Raw genomic sequence first — 24,113 nt, forward strand, 5'->3', positions numbered from 1 at the left:
TGAATTATCATAAGAACTCCAGCTAAAACTGAATCGAACATAAGATATCACTTGGAAGTATACGCGCTCAATGCGGCCACCTTGGTCCCTGGCTTCTCCGCCCGGGAACCTTCCCCAAACACGAATACCCACTTCCTCCTTAGTTCTGAAGAGAGCATGTTTCGACTATGACGACCAAACAAGGAGACCAAGCGTCTCCTCAGGCTTCGGCCTCACAACCCAACGAATCCACCGTCAAGAGTGCTCCGCCCCCAGAAACCCCGGCTGCCGTCCTAACGCGATTCCGAGTGATAGCTGCATTCTGGGCAGTGATTATATTCTTGGGGTTCCCAATATGGTGGAAGACAACGTCTATTTACAGGGCACATCTCCCTATCGAGGAGATGGTAGATTGGGCTGATGGAAAGGTACAGCGCGTGCAATCGCTTTTGGTCTCGGAGTTTGGATGCTAACAATCGCCCTTGTAGGCATGCCGACCAGTCTTTCCCTTGGAGATTCACCTTGCCACACCTTCGATGCAATCTATTGAGGCGCAACATCTCCTCCGCACCACACAGCATACCCTTGATGATCTGAACGAGTTCGCGGCTCACCACCTCCGCCTAAAGTTAGCCAACGACAGCGCAACTGCGTCACATAGTGTCGATAATGGCTTCGACGGTGCGATCAATGCCGAAGGGCAGGCACCAGACACCGCATTAACGGTTCGCCTTCTAGCCCAGGAAGGTCTGGCAGCCCCTCGGTCTGAGCTTCATGCAGCCACGACGCAGCTTGATGTATTCTATCCTCCGAGCCAGGTCCCCGTGCCCTCCTCCTCGAACTCACCCCTCTCTGCATTCATTGCGGAAGAGCTACAGCAATTGTATGGTGAAGAGAAGGCTACGATAGCACACATCCTGTCCGGACACACTGGCAGCCTTGACTCAACATCGCCCCGAATCGCTGAGAGCATTAGTCGGAGACTGCGCAGATCGATGAAATACGCCGAGACATATCACCTCTCATTCTCCCTCTTTACTCCGGGATCCGAGCCGTCATCTTGGGACATTGAGGCTGCTGTGAAGGAGTACCTTTCCCCACTCCTGCAGGCATTTGAGCCCATCAGCAACTTCACAGTCGACACGCAGGTGCAGCTGTATGCAAACTTCGCACCTACTGCGCCGCGACCGGAGTATGATGAAACAGAGGCTGCATGGACATTCAAAAAGGAGGATCTCAGCGCCTTTGTCAACGCTGCCGAGTGGCCTCTAAACCCAAGCATCGGCAACGGGCCTACAATCAACTTCATCCTCTACGTCCCAGATCCATCCCAATCCCCTTTAATTGTCAAGGAGAACCGGGCTTCAAGTTGGATTGTTCCCCAATGGGGTGGTGTATACCTCCTCAACCCGACCCTTGCCAACTCGAAGCAGGGCCAGGTCAATCCCGCCCATCTCTCCCAGGATTCTCTAGGCCCTGCCTTTATGACATTCTCTCACCAACTTCTCACCCTCCTGGGTACACCTAGTACTCCGTCCTCCCTTCCCCTCCGTCTTCAAACATCCATCCGCATCCGTGCAGCCACCCTCCTTCTCTCCGCATCATCCACAATGGGCTCTCTGGCCCGTCTCACCGAATCTCTACCCTCAATACCTATCCCAGCCAGTGTTGCCTCCTCTGTCTCTACCACACTTTCCCATCTAGGTGCTACATGCTCCCACTTGCGCGAGGGCCGCTTTGGTGCCGCGCTTGCCAGTGCCAGAGTCGCCGAGACAGAAGCCGAGCGTAGCTTCTTTGAGAAGAGTATGGTTGGCCAGGTCTACTTCCCTGATGAGCACAAGGTTGCTGTCTACCTGCCTCTTTTGGGTCCGATTGGTGTACCTCTTGTTGTTAGCTTGCTTAAGGAGCTCAAGAGAATTGCAGCTGGACGTAAAGCAAGGAGAGCGGCAGCCGCGGCGTAGTTCGCATTTCATTATCCTTCATTTTATGTATTCTAAGAGTTGTGATATACACCCATTCAAAGTTCTTTCTCCAGATCATTGCCAATAACTACTTGTCTACATTCTCTCTTGCTTTCTTACCATATCTAGCGTCTGCCTAGTAGATTGGATTCAGGGGGAAAGCTGCATTGATTGAATGAAGTAAAAAAGCAAATAGGTATCTAAACAAATGACACCCAACCATTTGAAACAAAGGAAAGATTACAAGTATGGATATCATTGTACACCATCCAAATGCAAGAGTAACAAAAATTCTCTTATATCAACTCAATCACCATCTGTAGTCAACCCAGCTCGGCTCCTATGCCATTCAAACACGTCGAGGGGGATCCCTGAACGGATTCTCCTTCGAATCCTCACGAATACGATAAGAAGGCTCTCCCTGTGGCCCACTGAAGCCATGACCCTGAATTAAATCCGTGAAAGTAGTATCAGGTCTCGCAATCGTAGCCGGGTACGGCTCAGGTCCGAGGAACTTGCTGGACTGTGCAAAAGTTCCAGGTGGTGAGTAGACCTTGATACTCTCCGTACTTGGCTCACGCTGCCTGGGAGGAGTGACAGGGTTCGCAGGAATGGGTGGTACATCCTTCTCCAGTCTGGGATTGTTGTGGAAAAGACTCTTGACTCTACTGCCTGTGCGATGCATTCGAGACCGGGTGGAGCGTCCTCCAACTGACGTGCGTTTGGCATCTGGTGGAGTACGGAGGAGAAAGTCTGTGCGGTACGAGGCATCTTCTGAGACTATTGGTCTTGAGATGCTCATTACTGCTCCTGTGGAAGTGCGTTGAGACCAGTGTGATGGGAATTTTGATTCCCGCATTTTGGTTTCAGCATTGCGTGCGCGGCGTCGGAGGCAGAGGGATATTAAGAGGGCGGCTGCAGCACCGAAGATTGCTCCTGGAAAGAAGCCTGCTGCTATGGCTTTGCTTGGGAATGAGGGACACGATTCGGATAGGACTGCTGATGTCGTATTTGTGGAGGCTGCGGCCGACGGAGATGATACTGGGGTGAATGTTGCCCCTAGAGTCACTGAGCTGGTGAATGATGTTGATGTTGAGAATCCAGTTGTGGTTGTGGTTGTGGATTCGGATATAGATGCGGTTGCAGTTGTTGCGGCAGACTTTTTCATGACACAGGTGTTTCCGTCACAGCTGTAGCCGAATGGGCAGCACTTGTCGCCACATTTTGGGAGACTGTCGCTTAGACGGGTTGTCTTGATAGGGTTTGAGGGGTAGAGAGTGGCATTCTGCTGCTGTATATCACATACAATGGGAGTGATATACTGGCAGTCACTGCCTTCGGGGCAACAGATGGCGGAGGTGGCATCGTCTAAACTGATGCAACTTGAGTCGGATGGACAGCAAAAGTTATCTGGGAGCTTCGTGCTACCACAGTGATTGTAGGAACTAGGACATGAATCTGAGCTTCTCGGAATAAGACTGAGCAAGTCAAATGCATAGCTTTGTCCGATGCTAGGCCAAAAAGTGAAGAGCAGCAAGATGGATGACCATCTGCTGCTGGCTGTTGACCACGCCATGCTGCTGAGCAGACGTGTTCTGAGTAGATGGTGTGTATGACTTTCAACTAGCTGCGTAGGACTTGTAAAGTAACATGTGGGATCCAGAGAAATAGAACTGTGGCAGTATCTTCTAGTTGAATGTAGGCCAGGAAAGCAGAAGATCAACGCTGAAGGAATATTCCAATGAGAAGGGAAGAAAACCAACAGACAAGGGCATTGAATTTGGACTAAGGTGAAAGGATAAATGAAAGAGCCAAAGCATATCATTCTTCAGCCCAATGCACTGTCTTGCAAACAAAGATTCCGAGCACGCGCCGTCCTAAAATAGGGACTGGGCTGTTTCAGGGTCGACCGCATGATTAAATGAGGAGTTAGATGGGCGCTAACTCTGAGAAGTGTTGCAGAACTACAATGGAGTTGAGGACTACAGAAAGAAGATTGGATGAACGACCGAGACTTGCAGAAAAGAAGGCGCTTAGAGGTGAAGTAGTTCGAAGAGCTGTGATTGGTTGGTGAGTGCGTGTATTACATAACCCAGGCTAGTCCCGATTGGGCATCACGTCGGGAGGGAAATTCTTCGACGTTGAAGCTCTACACGATAGACTCGACCATTCACAGTGCCCTCCGTCATGTTCAGCCGACTCACCAGGCCGCAGAGCGCTTTGCGCGCGGCTTCCTCTTCTATCCCCGTGAGCTTCAGTCCTCCCGGTGCCCTGGTCGCAATTACTGACCGCGTTGTGTCTAGCCTACCTCCGCCTTCTCGCGCTTCCAGATCCGTGGCCTTCATCGCCTTCCTCAATTGCAGCACGATGCCACCTACAAGGAAAACGGTATTCCGGAGTTCCTGTCTCCGGAGGCTTTCGACTTCTCCTGGACCCAATACCAGTCCTTGCTCGTTGACAAGCTCAACCTATTGACACAAGGTAAGTTCGGCACTCCGATCCTGCGGAACAACACATCGGTTCAATTCGTTCTTTATCGAATCAATGCATGATGCCGTTTAATTGAGAATATATATCTAACCTATAGACTCATAGACACCGTCGATGCTGATGCCAAACCCGGAGAATTGCTGGTCAAGTACTCTCGGCGTCCGGAGATGGCCTCGGTCTTCAACTATGCCTCAATGGCCCACAACAACCACTTCTTCTTCAACTGTTTGGTGAGCAATGGCTTCAGTCTACTATGCAATATCACACCCCCTAACCATCCTCCAGTCCCCCACAGCCACCGCCATCCCCGAAAAGTTCTCCAAGGACATCGTCGACACCTGCTCCTCCGTGGAGTCCCTGAAGATGGATTTCCTGGCCACAGCAAGCTCAATGTTCGGCCCCGGTTTCGTCTGGCTCGCCAAGAACCTCGAGCGCGAGGGCATGATGCACATCTTCTGCACCTACAACGCCGGCTCTCCCTACCCAGCCGCCCACTCCCGCCGCCAACCCGTCGATATGTCCACCCACACCCCCGAGACCCAGCTGGGCAACCAGTTCGCCGGCTCAATGGGCGCCCACGCCCAGAACCAGAAGAGCCTCGCCCCCGGCGCCCTCGACGTGCAGCCCATTCTCTGCGTCAACACCTGGGAGCACGCCTGGATGATGGACTACGGTATCGCCGGCAAGGACGAGTACCTCGAGCGCTGGTGGGATCGGATTAACTGGGATGTGGTTTTCGATAACTACAATGCCGTCAGCTCGCTGAAGGGCACGCGGAGCTCTGCCAACCGCGATCGGAGCATGGGCATGCTCTAAGCTGAAAATCATTTCTGTCTCTGGATAATCTGTATTATATACTATCATGTTTCTTATTTTGGTGCTCTTTTTTCTCTTTCATACTACAGGCCTTCGTTTGAGTCTTGTACAGCGAATCCATCCAATAGAATCAATTGGCGATATGCTCTATTTCCGTTTGCTGTCTAGAGTCTAAATCTATCACAGAACATGCAGATGCGTATATATACCAATCCCAAAACAATCTCACTTTAATATACAATCCGTACAGTCCATATCTCACAATCCCTTCCCTTCAACCTCCCGAATCCTCTTTTCAAAAGCCTCAATCATGACACCAGCCATCTGCCCCTCAACAGCTCCCATAAGAGTAGCATGCATCTGACTCCGGAACTCAAACTTCACTTCAAGGTTGACCTTGGTCAAGGGTCCTCCTTTCGCTTCGGTAGGTGTAATAGGAACAAGTTCCCACCGCGTAGAAAGATACTCGAAGATACCCTCCGTCGCACCAGGGAAGAACCCGCTCAACCCGGAAGACGAAGAAGAAGCACTCTTCTCAGCTCCGTCGTACCCATACTTCGAGCCACTCTTCGCTTCAACGGTCAATTTCTCCCGATCACAGATCACGCGCGAGGTGAATGTCTCGCTGAGAGGACCATAACCGACGGTTAGGAAGGCTTGTGTTGGGTCATTTGTTGTCGGGTCGCGGGCTGTGACCGTTGAGGCTGTAAGGAAAGGTAGGAATTGGCTGTATGATTCCACTGAGGATATGACTTTGAAGAGGAGGGTTGGGTTGTAGGGGAGGTTGCGGGTTGCTGTCAGGACGCGGTGTGGGGAGTTGTTGCTGTTGTTGTTGTTGTTGCTGTTGCCATTCGAGGGCAGGAAGGAGGAGAGTGAAGGGAGCCCGAAGGATCGACTTGGTGTGATTGGCTTGGTGGCATTGTTTGAGGGGAGAGCTCGTGTCAGGCTGGGTCGTTGGGTAGTGGATATTGTTCGCTTTTGCTGGGACGATTGCTGATTGGGGACATATTGAGGCCCAGTGATTGGGGTAATTGAGCGACTTGGGAGTCGCACGGTGCGGAAGGGTCGCATTAAGATTGGGTGTGTGTAGGAGGGTTATAGACAAGGTTGATGCCTGGCAGTGGTTGTGCAGGACAAGGAAAATGTCCCCGTTCCGCGGAGCGGGATCTGCGCCGGTGGCTCCACGCCTCGGCAGGACTTTGTATACACTTCGGACTTCAACTAATTGCATGATTGGAAAGAATATCGCTGGTGTTTTTACGTATACTGACTAGTATAGATCACTATTGTTAGAGTCTACGGTACTATTATCTACTGGCTCTTAGGAGCAATGTATTAGGCAAATATGTTCATGAACTACACGTATATCTAGAGCCCACAGCCATTATTGTTAATGATTCGAGTGATCCATCGGCGACACACCAGATGAAAATGATCCAAAATCGAATCCCGGGGCCGATGAAGAAGCAGAGTACCAGACGTTATCATTCGTGGCCATGTCTATCCCCGAGATACGACTGTCGTACAAGCGCTGAATGGATTGTTAGCTTCAGTGATCGGAGATGTAGTCTCGAGAGGTCTTACCCAATCCAGCTGAGCCGGCAAGCTGAGCATATCTCCAATAACCTCTAATGAGTTGTATGACGGCGTCTCGCCGGGGACGTGCATTGGATTCGGTGCTTCTGCAAGCGCTGGGTACCTTTGAAGGTGTTGGTCCAAATCTGGATGACCATTTGACTGGGGTGGAGTGAAACCTGAAATAGTGTCAATACAGCTCCATGAGAAGAATATAGGTTGACCTTACTATCTATGGAAGTCATCATTTGGTCAGTGCTCGTTTGAGAATGCTGGACCTTGCTGTTCTTGACCCGACTGAGCATAATAGTCAGAGCAGTGACTGCTCTTTGCGTGTCTACAGAGTGATGTTGTGATTCCAAGAAAATACGATGTGTCGTTTCCAGAAGAATCACAAAATCAGCACGTTCCTCGTCGCTGAGGCGCGCGGCACCACCTCGATCCTCGTCCTGGGATATCTCAAGGCAAAGAATCATTGCCGAAAGCACAAAGTCGGAATTTGACAGGGAGTTTATAAAGTATCGCTCTGCATATAATTGGCCGCCGGGCATGGACTCATTCCAGATCTCAGCATGGTATCGTAATGTCTCGCGGGCTGCAGTGAGACATACTGATCGCGAGTGTGCAAATCTGGGGTTCGTCTCACTGATGTATCTGCGATGCAAGACAATTCGTGCCTTTTGATACAAAAGCTCCAAGGTGTACCGGCGCATGATCACATCTGTCGGATCTGCGATAGATTGTGTCATTGGCTTCATTCGCAAGAACAATGGCGACATTTCACGCGACGCCTGTAAACGACGGTCAATCTCCAGGATCTCATCATAGGACGAGGATTCTCGAGAGAATGCCAAGTCTGTGATCTGACCAAAGACTTTCATTATGTGGAATTTAGCTCTCGTATATGAAGATGCTGTTCGCTCATCGTCAGGCCTTGAGGGTGGTAGTTGAGCTGAATCTTCATCAAAGTCGGCATCAAACAAGTTTGCAGGTAATTCAGTGTCATATTGCCATGGCTGGATTGTACGAGGAACTCCAACTTGGAATGAAATCAAGGTATCAAGTTGAACAAGCACTACCCAGAGGCGCCGGCGCATTTCTCCTTCCCAGGCTGAAAGCATTGGATAATGATGAGAATCGCGATGGTAGCCCATGCGCATAGCCAGGCGAAGGGTCATTCCAAGTAGATAAGATACTCCAATTTGAGCATCCTGGCTTCGATAAAATTCAGACAAAGTGTAAAAAAACAATGCCTGTGCTTTGTATCGTCCCGGGCTGATGTAATTTGCCTTTATAAGGCATTGAGATGATCTTTTGCGGAATGTACTCAATGCAGTTGTCGGAGTCGACATATCAATAGGCAATGGCTCTGCACTTCTGTGATACATCGAAACTGATAGAGCCATCATTGAGTATAACAGGGAAATCCAGGTGAATGATGCTTCACTTGGATTAAGCCAAAACTGTTCATACTCTTTTTGGAATGTAGGAACATGGATCGCAACTGTTCTCTGCGTTAGAATCCATGGTTTTCTTCAAAAACAACAAAGTCCTTACCGAGTGCTGGCTCAGTTGTCTTTAGGAAGCGAGAAATGAGGCGATCGGCTATTGATCGTGGAGGAATGTCCACAAGCATCTCCTCTTTGGTTACCGGTCGAGAATTGCCAAATAGTAGAACCGGGGACGAGGATTCGTATGGACCTTCTTCGGCACCCCCATCATCAGAGCCACCTCCATTCTCGTCTAGGTACTCTCTCACTCCATTAATCTGCCAAACAGTCAGCAATCTCGTTTCACAATACAAAGCCATCGAAACAAACCTCTTCCAAGATAGCGCGCCAATTCGCGCTGTCGATGTAGCTAGTTCCTTCGTTCTTCACGACCAATGTACCTGTATCAACTGGTGTCGATATGGTATCACGGTCAGAGGCGGGGGAGGGCGTCACATAAGCGCCTCTAGACCCCGGTGGGGCACAGAAATCAATATCGGCATTATCATCGGGCTGCTGCTTCTGGGCCAGCGACATCACTAAGTTCTCTAGATGATGCAAGCGGTCCTGAACAAGAGTCGGGCTGGATCGCCCATGTTGGGCTTTGCCTCGTGGCCCGCGACCAACGTAGGTGCATGCTGCTGCTTCACCTCGCTTTTTACAATTGGTACATGGGTGATTGCGACAACACTTTAATCTAGTCGCGATCAGAAGCTGCGTTGAGCATGGAAACACCAGCTACTTACTTTCGGAACCTGCATGCTGTGCATGAAAATTGGACGCGAGTCCGCTTTTTGGGGGCAGACGTCTCCGCAGCGGGGACCCGGTCGTCCATCCTCGTTCAGGTCTTAGTTTGAGATTTGCAGGGCTTTCTTTCTATGTCAGCTGCTCATATGAAGAGGCTGCGATCCTTTGCTTAAGCTCAGGCACCGTTGAAACGAAGTGCACGTGATCCGCTTTCCCAGGTTGGCAAGCGCTGACCGACGATAACATAAGCCGCTCTGGGGCCCCAGCTTGACCTTGAAGCCTTCACATCTCTATTGTTGAGAATATGTCTTTTATGTCCCCTTGCTCATTTGATTAGTGGCATGGTAGAAGAAACTTGGAATCTGTGAAGGTAAAGTAGTAGTTTAATTTTTATTCAGTCAGATATGTATAGTTCGGTCTACAACATATTTCAACCGCTAGTTATTGAATTTCAGCCTTCATTGCAATAACTTCTCCAGGTGCAATTATTTGCACCTTAGCCACCTCGCCCTCTTCGAGAACAATGCGATACTCATCTCCAGCATATAACGGACTGGTAGCCCGGTAAGCGATGCGCTCAGGAACGACCAGTGTTGGATCTGCGACCTCTGAACTGCGAGTATCTCGCCAAAGATCCAAAATCGAAATCAAATTCAACGGACCATGCACAACAATATCCCTATGCCCCTCGACGTCTCGAGCCCAAGGTAAAGAATAGTGGATCTTATGCGGATTAAAGGTTAATGCAGAGAAACGGAAAAGTGTCACGGCCGTCTGAATCAATGTTCGCGAACGAGTATTACCCTCATTACAGATAGCATTCGAAGTAGGATTCACGGTTGACAGATGTGAGTCTGTCGAGGGAGCACTAGAGGGCTTTGTCTCTGTCGGAATGGGAAGAGCTCTACGGAATACCCAATTCCTGCATGAAGTCAGTGATTGAATCCAACATTCTTCACGCAACAGGAGCCATACCTTCGGTCAATGATTGACACGCCATGCTCATTCGAGAATTCCTTTTCAACCCCAACGACGATCATGTCCTCACCAGTCTTTTTAACAACCTTAGACTCAGCATTAAGCACCCGTGTTGTCTCTTTCACTTGCTGTCCCACCCGCAGCAGATTGGGTTTCCCATCAGCACCACGAGGCCAGAGCACCTCGCCGCCCGCCCACATACGTCGCGTAAACGGCACGTCAGGATTATACGACGCATCAGTTCCATCGGCACCTAGTTCACTCTCCATAAATGCAGGTGTGAAATACGCGAGGTGGTAGCCCGGTGGCACGGGTGTCTCGGATTGCGGGGCGGAGGCGCCATTGGATAGAGATGGGGAACCAGGGAAGAGAGTTGGGCGATTGAGAGTGAGTGAGAGAAGCTGGAGCTGATTGGCATCTATCGTTTGTGTCCGTGTCTGAGGTCCTAGGGATTGAAAGCGCGATAGAAATGACGATGCTACTGCGGCGGCATCTGGGGAGTGGAGACGCTGCGAGAGGGTGAAGCTGCGGATTGCGCCCGATTGGGCTCCTCGCGCCAGTATGCGCGGACGGAGTTGTGCCATTGATAATGGTAGACAAGAAGAGATTTCGGTCTACAGAGGAGCGAGATAGGAAATATCTGGAAGTAATTGAAGAAAAGATTCGTGGACATCTCCAATTCTTATATGCGGGGAAGCCGATTTGCCGGTCCCGAGTCGGCTTTATACTTTGGACCCACACTTGTAGTCAAAAGCTTCTTACATGACAATACATTAGAGCGCGTACCTATTAGTTCAACAAGAATACAAAGAGCACTCACTAGGTAGTCTCGGCTATTGGATTAGTGGGATTGGATAGCCCGTAACCTTTGAGCATTGTTTGGCCGGAGAAACTACCTCGTCGCCAGTTGACCTGAGAAGGTAAATGCTTTTCTGGTTTGTTTGATATTCAGTAATCTTCCCCTTCAATTAAATTTCAATTCCAGGTTCTATTTAGGCTAAGACGAATCAATAGGGTCCGTCGTCAAACTCTCAGTCACCTGCATTATTGATCTTTCCTGGTATGACTTGTAGATGCTGTAGAAGTATAGAAAAGGTTTCAGAGTAGTCTCGAACCCTTTTACTCAATAAGAATTTAACAGATCATGTGATACATGTGACGGGATGATTTGACATGCATATGCGCCAGAGATACGCAGGCACCCACATGTTATTACCAACAGTTCAGATCGGTCAAGCTGATTAGACACCAAGAGCTTGAACCTGCTCGCTATAGATGCGGAGCTGTTGAGGCCGACAATATCATATTTGGGGCCTTCTATAAGGGGCCTTCTATAACCCAATAATGTCTGGAAAGCACTGTTCCTCGGCGTATTACAATATTTCAGTTTCAGGAACCAGCGACACCATCCTTGCCACTCAAGCTCACAGCAAAGATGAGCTGGAAAGGCAAAAGCAGGAAATATACACAACAAGTAGATGAGGTAAACGACAAATCCGAGTTCCAGGAACTTCAAAGCTACTATAATTGCAACTTTGAGGTTAATCCAACGCTGAAATCCTACGTCACGGAGCTTAATGTGGACTAATGTCTAGGAAAATCCGCTGACAATCATGTATGGTATGTTGTTGAAGGAATTCATGTTTTGGACCCCAGGTTGTTTTTGTATCATCCAGCGCCCAATAACATGGATCCATGGTACTTTGAGCAATCCCAAGGTCTCTTTGAATATACAATATCGATCCAGTCTTGTGTTGATTATAAAGGGTATTTCTTATGAGTCTGCGGGAACGAAGGATAGAAACATGCTCTATGAAGATATATGTCAACGCTTGACAAGTTGGTCTATTTTCCTATTCCATTCAGACAAACCGAATGCGTTCAATGACTGACACTGTTTTGATCTAGTTATAATATCATGCAAGACAAGTCTGTCTAAGCAGTAAGGTTCATGTCTCACAACTTCCTAATACGGACCCGAAAAAGTGGAAGGAAATGTTTCTTCTGCAATACCAGCATGCCAATTTCAGAAAATTCGTGAGATCTTTATACAGCTACACACAAGAGCACAATACTTTTCGCAAGGCACGTTTCGATCCACGAACTTCTGAATTAAGCTGGATTTTCAAAGAAATAGTGAAGGAAATTGAATTTCACCATCGATTGACTAGCAAAGGCAATTATTTTTTCTGCACTTTGGAATCACTTCTCATCATGACAAAACATATGCCTGGGTTCGGAGATCCACCTTCCTATACAGGGAGTGCACTGCACGGACTCGAGCTGGACCTTTAGGGACTGTACACAGAGGTTAGGGGCCGTCTTGCAAGGCTCAATAAAGATCTGTATAACTCCTTAGAATTTCTCGATCTGGAGCGAAACTTGAAACAGACGAATAGTGTCGAACGTCTCACAATTCTTGCTACTGTTTTTTTTTCCGCCTGTCTGATGCTACTGGAGTGCTTAGCATGCAATCTCAGTTCAAAGACCTGGGCGCCATTTTATATGACTTTCTTGGGGTTGTTGTTCTCCTCGTGAAATTTGCAGCTCTTTGCGTTCTGATATTGATGTTTTCCGATTGGACCAAGCAACCTGTTGGCAGCTTTGTTCCAAATCTCCCAGGCCTGAGGTTTTTAAGACGCGTTCTCTTGATATCTCTTGTATGCATATTGGCCTTATACTGGTCTCATTTCTCGTTGGCATGCTCAAAAGTCTCACCGTAGGAGGGTTGATTCTTGGACGTGGACTACCAGCAGCTACTGCTGATTTATCTATATTCTGTGGTATGATTGGCCTCGTATATTATGACCTAGTCAGGATTGAGAATTTGAGAAAGCTCGTCCGCGGACCGGTTCAATGAAACACTTCCGATGTACTCATTGCTTGGAAATGGGGTTTTTACTGGTGCAGGGTTTACTTTGGGGAAAGCGGGAAACGCAGTACATCTTAGAAATCAACACATAGGGAATGTTCTCGTGAAAATTAGCAATCAAGTTCACTATATCTGTGCGATTTATAATCTCGGTGGAGCTAGCGGGATTAATTACGGGGACGGGGGACGGGGACGGGGACGGATGAATGACGGAGTACCCAATATAAAAACAACCAAATTTCAATGATCGGTAGAAAAACCAACAGTCGTTTATTCAGTCATACATCAAGTATCTCAAAACGTCAATCATGGCTCCTGTTAAACTCGTCTGGGGCGGAGGTTCCATTATGATGGAAGAGTCCTATCCCACCCTCGAATCCATCGATGCAGCTCTAGAAATCCTGCAAGCCAATGGTGTCACGAGTATTGATACAGCAAGAATTTACGGAACCTCCGAGGAGCGTCTAGGTCAGATCAAGGCCAGCTCTCGCTTCGCGATTGATACAAAACACCCCGGTGGGTTCGCCCCGGAGGCCAATACCCAAGAATTAATCGGTTCAATCGCGAACCAGAGCTTGAAATATCTTCAAACAGACCAGGTACGTGCAATAGAAATTTGAGACATGGTTACCTCTAATATCTTAAAAAGGTGGATGTTTACTACATCCATGCACCCGATCGTCGATTCCCCCTCGAGGAACTTCTGGCGGGTGTAAATACTCTCTTCCAGGCCGGAAAGTTCAAGAGCTTCGGTCTCTCCAACTATCTAGCCACAGAAGTGGAAGAAGTTGTCCGTGTTTGTCGTGAGAAGGGATACGTCTTGCCCACTGTGTACCAAGGAAACTACTCCGCCGTCGCGCGTCGGATGGAGGCAGAGTTACTCCCGACACTGCGCAAACACAACATTGCCTTCAATGCCTACTCGCCCATTGCGGGTGGATTCTTGACCAAAGATGCCGAAATACTTGTTTCTGGCGGCGAAGGTCGATGGGATCCGACATCAATGTTTGGTGGCCTCTACCATGCCCTATATAACAAGAAGAACATGCTTGAGGGTTTGAGGCTTTGGGACAAGATATCTAAGGAGTTTGGTATTCCCAAGGCTGAGTTGGCGTATCGTTGGGTGGCATACAACTCAGCCCTCAGTGGAGAGTTTGAGGATAGGATCATCTTTGGCACACGCACCATTGAGCAGTTAAATCAGACTCTTGCTGCGTTTGCCAAGGGTCCTCTTGATTCGAAGATTTCGGAGCAGATAGAGCAAGTTTGGAATATTGTTGAGGCTGATGCACCTTTGGATAACTTCAATGGTAGGGCTGACAAGCAGTGAAATGGAGATTTATGGCTGCTGAGTAGTTTTTAATTGAATGGACGACTTGCTTTCTTTGGATGTTACTACTATTTGAAAGTTGACCAGATCTAAATAACACTTTGATATCCATGCTCAGATCATTTGATGTTGGCTCCCAAAGAGTATCTCTGAATCAACTTTTGTGATGGTGCGTGGGTACCAGTCTCTTCACTTCACCATCAAACGGATGAGCCGGGGCTGATTGTTGGCAGAAATGAAAGAGAGCAGAAAGTGACACAAATCCAGGAATCTGCATTAAAGCAGAATCGCAAATTGGCTTCAAGAAAAGGATATAAATGCTAGCCAGAGAGAATGAATTTTAGTTCGACGGCACGTTTGCCTGCTGGATCGTAATAGGACGGTCAGAAAAAAGCAAAATAGTCCCAAACCACGACATGAACCTGTCAATTTCTTCAGACCTTCGCACATACCCAAACAGGGCTTGGTCTCATACATTGGGACATGTGCTGTCACCAGCGCCAGGGGGACAAGAGGGCATCTTAAGAAATTTGCGAAGACCTCACTTCAAGTTCCCGGAACATCAAACCTCAAGGCTAAGTGCCAGCTTTACCGTGTTGGCTAAGCTACGTGCTAATCCTTGTTGCTGTTGAGGTAGCCATGAGGCTGAACCAGCCATGAGGCTGAACCAGCCATTTACCACGAGAACCCCTCGGTCGCTGGAACAGAGACCGAGCAAAAGGTTGAACAAAACAGCGACGCTGTCATCTCGTCTTTGCTCCCAAGTGTCGAGGAGCTGAGGGACCTTCGGAAGGTGCTATTTGAAAATCTTAATCCGGATCGCAAACGATGGCTATTGACGGACGGACTGTCGTCGTCTATCGATGTAAATGAAAAATTGATTGACGAGATTGAAGCAAACAAAATACGCCGAGTATCGAAAAAAAGAGAATTACCATCCGAAGCTGCAACGGGAGAGAGATGAATGTGCTCACTTTCGCGCTGAATGCCCAGGAAGTCATCAAAATGGTTGTCTCGTTTGACCCAGGCGGACATGGTTGGTCGACACTCTGTCTTAACTAAAAGAGGTAAGCATCAAGTGTCTGAGCCATAGTCTGTCTCACTTGGATTGAAAGGATTGAAGGTAAGAAGCAAATGACAGATCAGCCCGTCGACCACAAATGACAAATGGGGGTTCAGATGGCTAAGAATGACACAGAGCGCCGAGATGCGATCTTCGGATCATCCGAGTATATGGCTGGTAAACTTGCTTATTCATCGAGAGAGACTGCTGATACGATGGCAACGATAAAGAATGAGACCGTTGAAAAGCTTGCTGATGTCACCGATCGGTCTTGTAAGTCAAGGGTTTTCAAGTTTTTGTGCTAATAGATACTAGATCTCAAAGAAAAGCCGCGAATATCCTTGCCGCTACCGACAAGAATACCGAAGATATCCAAAATATTCACTCCAACACATGTAGTAGGCTTCACCATCATAGTGATCAATTTACATGGCTGACTGAACTAGATGCCGTGGAGAATCGGATTATTGGGTGGATCTTCCAGGCCCCCTATTCAGATGCTTAGAACAACTCTCAAGATTATCGAGCAGAAGGCACGAACTACTGGGTTTTGGAGTTGGAGGACTATAAACAGTGGGAATCCTCTTCAGGGAGCATATTCTGGTTATATGTCGTTGATGAGTTTGGGCCAAGTGCACAAAGCTGACTACTGAAAAAAGCGAGATGCGGCATATCAGCTATTCTAGTGCTTATCGCACTAGTCATCTCTTTGCATAGATTTAGAAGCTATGAGCAAAAATTGGTAGCTCATTGAATGCCTAGACTGTTTATTTCTCTAGTTCTTCATCTTCCAAGTACCCTTTGTCCACCCCTATCTCTATCTTTAGATAGCCATTGAATCATTCCTAGCGTCACGTTCAGATTCGAAGTATTTACTGAGCGCGACGGTTGTTGATAGCCAGGAGCTGGACCTCACTATTACATTTGTTAGCTTTGCCCATATATAACACACATTCATATTTCTAGACTGGAAAACTCACAAGACGAGGGTAGAGTTGGGGGGAATGACAGGGGGGTAACCGCCAGCACCGTAGCCGTAGTCACTAGATGATGTTAGTGAATTCAGAAAACAAAAATTGGGAGGAGCTACTTACGGAGTGATAGTGAGAAGGGCCTTCTCGCCAAGGCTCATCTGGGGAACACCCTCTTCCCAACCTATATCGTGTAATCAGCAGCTGTCATCAAACAAATATCTCTTCTCACTCGAAGCCATCAACACATACCCTGGATAACTCTTCCGACACCAATGGGGGTCTCGAAGGGAGTACCACGAGAGACAGAGCTGTCGAAGCTATACAACCATCACAATTAGCACCATGATCATCATGTCCATCCACTTAGTTCTCTAAGTCAAACACCAGTTCAAAAACATACACCTCTCCGTTAGCAGTCTCCAAGTGGCCAGTGTAGTGCATGGAGATGGTATCACCAGTCTTAGGGAAGTTCTGGCCATCGCCAGGCTGAATTTGCTGCTTAACAACACCCATGATGAAGATAATAGATTTCAGATGAAAAGTGAGATTGGTGGAGGATGATGCTTCCAACAGCGAGGTGGGGTTATTTTGCGCTGCAAGACATCCGGATTAATAGAAGCTCCGGATATGAGTATTAGTAATCAGACATCCCACACCTGGGCAAGGAACTAGCTCGAGCTTGTAGTAGAGGGAGAAGCCGTTTATATTTCTAGCAAAAAACAGTTTTAATCCGTTCTTCGTCACAGAACAACAAGATCCCTTCTATGAGCAGATGCCTCAGGGCTCTCAGTTCTCACTGTGGGCTTGGCATGCGGGGTGAACTAGTGGGGCAATGATGGCATACCACGTCAAGCAACGAGTGTGAAGGAAACGCGCCTCACTACTCATCTACCTCTGCGCTAGGCATGTTAGTCGGTCTACTGACTAAAAGGTGCGACATCGTCCACCGAATACTTGAACTATCAGCACCCGAGTAAATTGCATCTGCACGAAAACATGGGATGGGTACGGTGCTGCTATCAACTAGCTCATTGCAGCTGGACTATGTCAAAGTGATCCTGCAACCGAACGCGGAACTCTCTACTCAGTCTACGCGCATGCATCAAGCCTACGAAAAGGCTTTACAAACGATCAATACAAGGCAGAACTGCACCGCGAATAGGTGGAGAAAGCAAGGGCAGAGAGCATCAAGGGACAGAGCAAGGTCTATGACTCTAGAGAAAACCACGGACTTCTAACTGTGCTTCAATCTTTGCTGTAGAACTTTGCTAGAGCATGGGCGTATCTAAATCAGTAGCCCAAGGAGAGGCTGGGCATCATTTTGTATCCTGATCATCAGCAGCGTCGCTCAACACTCGGACGGCGCGCATTGGACTAGGCCTCAGTGCTGTGGTAGTGAAATTACCTGCCACGATAGAGGAAACTAAAACCTTGGCAAATAAACCCACACAGACAGGCAGAGAATCAGTATGGTATTTCAAGGCGAGAAAACGACTGCAAACGTCGATTTCGAGAGGATGAAGCCAGGCTCGTAGACTGCTATAAACGTCCTTGTGCACAGAGAAAGTCTACCAAATTTACTCTTAGTAACTCATCGGCTGAGATCCGCTGAGCTGCAGAGCGAACAGTGGTCTCATTTTGAATTCAATGACGTTAAGAAGGAAGGTATCTGAATGTTGAGGCGCATAACGAGAGGATTTCGCAAGGAGCCCCTAAAGCGAGGACGGCTCGAACATATCAACAATTTTAAGCTAGCCAAATAGGTTGAGACGATACGGATCCTTTTTGCCCTAGCTTCAAGACACCACATCTTACCTACATAGTCAGTACTACCCAACAATCGGAGGGTTCAAGCGACAGCATTCAAAGGATATATCACATAAGATGGAAAACTTTGCTGAGGCAGCGCGATACCTTGAGCCTGAATATCGCCTCTGGGAAAAGTCGCCAGCCTTCGCTCCGTTGACCAAATCATTCATGCATATATTTGATATAGAAACAATTATTCTCCACGAGACTGGAGTAGTTCTGACAGGGGTAGATTTGTGGGCCGGTCGAGCTGCCGGTGCCGGTGTGGCAATAGATATGGCCTATCGTGAAACACCGTATTTTCGATATCTTAGAACCATCGCTGTGTTTAAGTGATTTTTTCTAGCATCAGGTAAATGGCTAAGATCTTGGGGCTGCTTAGAGAAAAAAAAGGACCTGTTTTTTTTTTAACGAAATCATATCGGCCTATTTAATCATTAGTCACACTTGGAAAAACATCAGAAGTAGCCATTGCCAATAGGATTTCCGTCCTAGTGTAAGACCATCAACTCTTGCCACTTTAGTTCTCGATGGAGGCGATCTTGCGAAGAAGCACTTGGCATCCTGACAGAGATATCACTCCATATTTGGCACGACGGTATCTCACCCTCGCAAACTTCGACGTGAAGGGTGTCCATAACAGTGGCTGATAATGAGCGGACAGAGATGCAGTGAGAGAAGTTGTTGTGACCACAGGTGCCCACAGTGGTCAAGATCTAGAGATCCCCCCTGGCATTGTACGAGGGTCTTAATACACAAGGAGTGTCATGTAGGGAATAATCATAATCATTTGGATGGGTGAAGCGGCGAGGCCATCTCTAGTGTAGGTGTTTGGTCATGTGGAGTAATCGGACCGACCCGCTACCCGACGGTAGGTCCTAAAGCTGAGGATTCATCTATCAAGGAAATTCTCCGGCATTGTGAACGCCTGTCACTACAGGTATCTACCGCGAATTGAAAAGCGTTTTCAATTTATCCTTGTGGCGCTTAAGCAATATGTCTCACTTGTCAATATCCACGCTGTTGGTCACAGAACTGAACAAGTTCAAAGCATTGCCGAGGTAGTCCTGGGCTCCTTTGAGACGAAGGGTCATGTCACTACCCAAAGGAAAAAGCTTCTCAGATTGATGACCTTCGCTAATTCCCTCTCCAATAAAACCTGGTACACTGCCTGCATGGCTTTGTCCTTGTCGTCGTTAGGCTTTATTTTTTCTACTGAATAGAAGACCCTGAACCTGCTGAGTGAAGGTTCCATTTTAGTCTTCAGGCAGGGAAGCCTTGCCCAAAGCCACTGAATTGGGTATGCTTGTGTTGAGCGTTCCGAGAACAACAGTCAGGATGCGGATATTGAATGGGGCAACTTCCTTGGCCAGAATCTTCGTATGGGCTATCAGACACATACTTAATAATCTTCCGCGAGAAGAAAGCCTTGGTTCATACCATCGATTCCGGCCTTTGCACTCGCGTATATACTCATAGTGGAAATTCCGTCAAGCGAGGTACCGCTGTTCATATTGAGGATCACGCCGGACTTTCGTTGGCGCATATAGGGCTTCTATTATTACAGACGTGAATGAGACCTTGGAGAACACTTTTCCCATGACTCTTAATCAAAAAAAGGTCAGAATACACACTCTGCCGCATTATACTGGCAAGATTGATCATATTGAGCGACTTGGTCTCCTTGCTTTGTAACCAAACTGACCTACCGCTCTAAATTGCGTTCACGGAGACTTTGAGACGCAATCTGTGAATGTTTGCTTCAGCTTGTCAGGTCTCATGGCACCAATAAGCTCCCTTTTTAGACCAATGGAATTCAGCTTCCGTCTTCTCTCTCCCATTCCTCAATTATAAGAATTCCTGAATGATCCAATGAAGCCAGATTTAGGAACTGCAGACTTTGGTCCAGTATAGCAATTACTAAAGCTATACGCAAACTTTGACAAGTTGGACCCAAGTTTGCAGAACGGAGGGAATGACCGTATTCAGCTCTTTCCTTGCTAAATCTCAGAGTTTCTAGCTCTTGGTATTTCTCGCGTCATTCAATCAAAATGAAAAGAAGTATACACACATAGCAGCAACGATTTGCCGCTAGCTACTTACCTAAGTACAAATTACCAAGTGGAGAGAACTGATGCCAACAATTGTTGCTACCATAGCAGGTAGACTGTGCACGCCAGTATGTAGAGCTCATACTGGAATGGCCCTCCAATCGGCAAAAAAAAAAAATCAAAGACATGAGAGACATGGGTGGCTATACAGTCAGATGCAGCATGCCACTCACTTCATTGAGGTTGCATTGGTCACTGACCCCTTGCCCCAATTTGAATCAAGCCGAGCAACGATAATCGGCTCCGGCAATAATTGCTCTCACCCAAGGATGAAAAGACGATCATATAATACTTGAACTAATTTTATATTATACTGAGCTAATTTGGGGGTGTATAGGTATATAGCCCTGCGCGTGTTCGTGGATCCCGTTCTCCTCAATCCAACAAGAGAAGCCAACTTCCGTGGGAATGAATAATCTAATAAGATACCCTATCCAGAGGCTACCAAGATACGAAGCGAGAGTAATGCGGCTCCAACAGTGTCAACAAAGTTGATCTTGATATCAGTTGCTATAGTTGGGGTATATATGCGTATCGGAGTAAGTATTGCTAGTGCTTTTGCCGCCCTGCATCCTCAGTGTACACCAATTACTGACTGCCTCTCATTAATGTGACTCACTTGTCTTTGTACCATTCCCAATGTACTCACCTCGATCTCTCAAAAGTACAGATTATCTTCTCCGTAAACAGCAACGAGTTACATTTACGGGGACCCCATGGTTCTGCCTGAAGATAGAGTTCAGCTGAGGTGGAAATTAGTTGAGGTCATGATCGGCGCATTGAGAGAGGGATGTCTGCAGAATTGCTTTTTTGGGTGGGGACTCATTGCCGAGGATGCAGAGATATATGCAGAATGCAGGACTAGGGCTATGGAACATGAACACATATGCAGCCTCCTTGCTGATCACAACCCCACTATGCGTGCTGTGTAACCAGCACGGGTCAATAGTATGTAGGAACCTCATTTACGACCTTTTCGACCCCTTCCATTCGTCCACTGGCAATTGGGTGGCTGAACCTCTTTCCTTTTCGGCTTTTGGGGATGCAAGCTTGCAGCCCCACCTCCTACAGATGGCTGAGCTGAACTCGATCATCTGGCCATTCCCGAGTCCTAGCTACCCACTTCTAGATCCACTCATGTAACTTGTCGATCTATCTATGATTCTGACACCTCTTCTCCCCTTAATGACCGCATGACTTTACATCATGTCTTAGCGTCCAGGTGGAGCTCCAAAGCTAGGGTGGGAAGGGCTGTAGAGGGCATGATTGCCGCGTCTCTAAACTATTTACTTGGGCTTGGGGCGCCTACACCTACTTTTGGTTTTGCGCTACAACCACAACTCAGCTGTTTCTTGGTTGACCATGATTGTCAAATCCTCCCTCCTGCTGCTAGGCGCGGCCTTCGCCTTCGCCGCCGACCAAATTCCGATCGGCGAGAGCTCAGCATGCCTGGCCTCCGCTACTCCTAATAACTGCTGCACCGGTGGAGCAAAGACTGGCCAGGTGTCCATTAACTCCCGCACCTTCAAGTTCACTTGCGGATCGAACTTGATATCTCTCAATCCACGAAATGCTCAAAAGGTCGACGATGCCCATGCCTGTGCATCGCTTTGTGCAAACGATGTGTCTTGTGAGGCATCATCTTTTAAAGGCTATGGCAAGGCAGCCCGTGGTGGCAGTAACTGCTTCTTTGTCATAGGTGACAACATGGACCAGAAGTCCGATGAAGAGTGGATTACCTTCACAGAAGTACTTCCATCCTGTCTGGAGTCCGACAACCCCAATGCCTGCTGTTCTGATCCATCAAAGCAAGAAGACGAGGTTCTAATTGACAACGTTCGTTGGAAATGGACCTGCACATCTATCTTGAGTTCTCTCAACCCGAACAACAAACCAGCAGCCAATGCTCACGAATGTGCTAAGCTTTGCGCATCAGAGGGGTGTGACGCAATTTCCTTCCGGACAAAGGGCACTCGAAAGGATACCTGCTTCTTCGCCAGAGGCTCCAACAAAGACCAAAAGCCTTCCGCAGCGTTCCTAACACTCGTTAAGGTCGTGGATGATATCGCCGAAGACCCAATTCCTGAACCAAATCTCGATTGCAAAGAGTGCGTTGAGGAGAAGAATCAATGCATCAATGACAAGGATCAGTGCTTCAAGGATAAAGTGGAATGTGTCAGAGAAAAGGACACATGCAAAGAAGAACTCGAGGAAGCAGACCACAGTCTTCAAACGTGTCAAAACAACCAGGTAGACCCTGCAAAATTGACTCAGTGTGAAAATGACAAATTGGCGCTACAATCCGCTGAAGAGGACTGCCGTCGGAACGCTGCCGAGGTGGGAAAAGAAGAGAAAACAATGTCGTTCAGAGCAAACAAAGTGTGAAAAAGAAAAGGGTGACCTGAGCATCGAGAAGCAGAAGTGTGAGAACGAGAAGAATGACTTGAACATGGAACTTACCCATCAGGACGATGAGATCGCAGGGCTCATCTCGCAGATCACATCACTCAAAAGCAAGATGGATGCGCTCCAGCAGTCCTATGATACCCTCAATGTCGATTGCAACGGGGAAGGCGCAGATGGGAAATGTCGCACGAACCTGTTTGACGCTGGTAAGTAAAACAGTTCTATGACCGCGGCAATGCCCCTTCTTGCATTTCACCTAGGACTAACCACCAGGTCACAGAGCCTCGTGATGATCAATGCATCATCGCTGCTGGAAATGAGAGATTCAAGATTCACTACGCTAAGTGTTTGTCTGCCGCATCACGAATCAAACTAGAGACATGCTGACTTCCCGATAGTGGATGATCCTAGCGCGCCGAATTTGGGTACTCCTAAGGCAAGCTCTTTCAAAGACTGTGCTGAGAAGTGCGCAAGCTATTCAGGCCCAAAAAAGTGTGTTCGATTCATATGGAAGACTGACGGCAAAGACCGAGCTTGCTACATGCGATCTCACGGAGGGAACACGGCTCCCACCCAGTCGTCGCTGTTCAGTTCTGGGCATCTTCTTTGATAGACACCCTTAGAGCGATGCTTACGGGGCGCAGACTACAAGGGATGCAGAGGAAACAGTACTAAAGTTTACTCTGGTGTTAGAACAACGACATGTGACACTTTCAGCCGTATGGGCTTCCCTCATTTGAGGTTTTTAGGCTTTACTGTATTATCTTTTGAATCCAACAATTGTTTTGGACTCTGCAATTAGGGCGGCTTTGGTAGATTCATGAGAGATAGTCGTCGCTCCTTCAAATCTTACTAGCCACGGCAACAAGATCCGGAAAGGGGATACTACATTATTACCTATCGGTCCCCATCTCTCAGCCTCTGTTTTTCCTGCGACATAATCAGAAGCAGACGCCATGGTTTCTACAGTATATTAAATGCAAAGCTCTTCCTTATATTAAATGCATTCCATGTTGTTGCCGCAGGATTTGCACGGACCAAACTTGCGTCTATTCATAACAAAAATGCCCGCGAAGCTAACAAGCTGCGTGGGTATTTCTGATTCATGGGAGAGACAACCGCAACTGTTCTCTCTATTGGAATTTATTTCGTTGCCACCAGTGGTTATAGTTATAGCGCCATTGTTCGATGTGAGCACGCCGGCCCGTTCCGGGAGGAGCAGCTCCCATTTGGGTGGTTAACTATGTGGTAGAGTTGCAGGGCGCGTGCAATGAATGAATGACCCCGGAGAGCTGGGATTATAATGATGTTCAAATGCCAAGGTGTATTCAACCCAAGTACGTGACATAAATCTAGGAACGATGTGGTCTTCCTGTTACTGGGCAGGTCACAGAATAAGTAATTAAAAAAGAATGAAAAGAGCAAATGAAAAAAAAAAATTGAAAAAAAAACATACAGCTGTACTGTGCAGTATGGATTAGCCAGCGTTTCCACCAACTAATCACAAATTGG

The 24,113-nt window shown here is 47.7% G+C and overlaps 10 protein-coding genes across 10 annotated transcripts; 5 read left to right on the forward strand and 5 right to left on the reverse strand.

Annotated features, from left to right (window-relative positions):
• Window positions 1–167: 167 nt before the first annotated feature.
• Window positions 168–1,940, forward strand: PIG-S (GPI-anchored transamidase GPI17; the record flags this gene model as incomplete). Its single annotated transcript, XM_058467192.1, has 2 exons — window positions 168–407; window positions 468–1,940. 2 exons carry the CDS (start codon window positions 168–170, stop codon window positions 1,938–1,940), a joined length of 1,713 nt encoding a protein of 570 aa, XP_058315038.1.
• A 349-nt stretch (window positions 1,941–2,289) lies between these two features.
• Window positions 2,290–3,516, reverse strand: N7508_009130 (uncharacterized protein; the record flags this gene model as incomplete). Its single annotated transcript, XM_058467193.1, has 1 exon — window positions 2,290–3,516. One exon carries the CDS (start codon window positions 3,514–3,516, stop codon window positions 2,290–2,292), a length of 1,227 nt encoding a protein of 408 aa, XP_058315039.1.
• A 611-nt stretch (window positions 3,517–4,127) lies between these two features.
• On the forward strand, window positions 4,128–5,246 carry sod4 (mitochondrial 37S ribosomal protein mS42; the record flags this gene model as incomplete). The annotated part of the gene is made up of 4 exons (XM_058467194.1): window positions 4,128–4,187; window positions 4,244–4,421; window positions 4,536–4,660; window positions 4,716–5,246. 4 exons carry the CDS (start codon window positions 4,128–4,130, stop codon window positions 5,244–5,246), a joined length of 894 nt encoding a protein of 297 aa, XP_058315040.1.
• A 258-nt stretch (window positions 5,247–5,504) lies between these two features.
• Window positions 5,505–9,146, reverse strand: N7508_009132 (uncharacterized protein; the record flags this gene model as incomplete). Its single annotated transcript, XM_058467195.1, has 7 exons — window positions 5,505–6,285; window positions 6,665–6,777; window positions 6,831–7,000; window positions 7,051–8,325; window positions 8,379–8,589; window positions 8,642–9,008; window positions 9,058–9,146. 7 exons carry the CDS (start codon window positions 9,144–9,146, stop codon window positions 5,505–5,507), a joined length of 3,006 nt encoding a protein of 1,001 aa, XP_058315041.1.
• Window positions 9,147–9,499: 353 nt separating this feature from the next.
• N7508_009133 (hydroxyacyl-thioester dehydratase HTD2) lies at window positions 9,500–10,650 on the reverse strand (the record flags this gene model as incomplete). Its single annotated transcript, XM_058467196.1, has 2 exons — window positions 9,500–9,980; window positions 10,034–10,650. Coding segments are annotated over 2 exons (1,098 nt in total), but the record flags the coding sequence as incomplete, so codon positions are not given.
• A 2,566-nt stretch (window positions 10,651–13,216) lies between these two features.
• N7508_009134 (aldo/keto reductase family protein) lies at window positions 13,217–14,238 on the forward strand (the record flags this gene model as incomplete). Its single annotated transcript, XM_058467197.1, has 2 exons — window positions 13,217–13,507; window positions 13,558–14,238. The coding sequence occupies 2 exons, from the start codon at window positions 13,217–13,219 to the stop codon at window positions 14,236–14,238; spliced, it is 972 nt and encodes a 323-aa protein (XP_058315043.1).
• Window positions 14,239–15,405: 1,167 nt separating this feature from the next.
• On the forward strand, window positions 15,406–15,806 carry N7508_009135 (uncharacterized protein; the record flags this gene model as incomplete). Its single annotated transcript, XM_058467198.1, has 3 exons — window positions 15,406–15,574; window positions 15,631–15,699; window positions 15,748–15,806. The coding sequence occupies 3 exons, from the start codon at window positions 15,406–15,408 to the stop codon at window positions 15,804–15,806; spliced, it is 297 nt and encodes a 98-aa protein (XP_058315044.1).
• Window positions 15,807–16,173: 367 nt separating this feature from the next.
• Window positions 16,174–16,788, reverse strand: N7508_009136 (FKBP-type peptidyl-prolyl cis-trans isomerase; the record flags this gene model as incomplete). Its single annotated transcript, XM_058467199.1, has 5 exons — window positions 16,174–16,216; window positions 16,282–16,344; window positions 16,396–16,456; window positions 16,525–16,592; window positions 16,676–16,788. 5 exons carry the CDS (start codon window positions 16,786–16,788, stop codon window positions 16,174–16,176), a joined length of 348 nt encoding a protein of 115 aa, XP_058315045.1.
• A 2,552-nt stretch (window positions 16,789–19,340) lies between these two features.
• Window positions 19,341–19,597, reverse strand: N7508_009137 (uncharacterized protein; the record flags this gene model as incomplete). The annotated part of the gene is made up of 2 exons (XM_058467200.1): window positions 19,341–19,471; window positions 19,525–19,597. The coding sequence occupies 2 exons, from the start codon at window positions 19,595–19,597 to the stop codon at window positions 19,341–19,343; spliced, it is 204 nt and encodes a 67-aa protein (XP_058315046.1).
• A 1,960-nt stretch (window positions 19,598–21,557) lies between these two features.
• Window positions 21,558–23,211, forward strand: N7508_009138 (uncharacterized protein; the record flags this gene model as incomplete). Its single annotated transcript, XM_058467201.1, has 4 exons — window positions 21,558–22,532; window positions 22,576–22,807; window positions 22,882–22,947; window positions 23,000–23,211. The coding sequence occupies 4 exons, from the start codon at window positions 21,558–21,560 to the stop codon at window positions 23,209–23,211; spliced, it is 1,485 nt and encodes a 494-aa protein (XP_058315047.1).
• Between the last annotated feature and the right edge of the window lie 902 nt (window positions 23,212–24,113).

Source organism: Penicillium antarcticum, assembly GCF_028974205.1.
Source record: "Penicillium antarcticum strain IBT 31339 chromosome Unknown utg000009l_segment0_segment0, whole genome shotgun sequence".
NCBI lineage: Eukaryota > Fungi > Ascomycota > Eurotiomycetes > Eurotiales > Aspergillaceae > Penicillium > Penicillium antarcticum.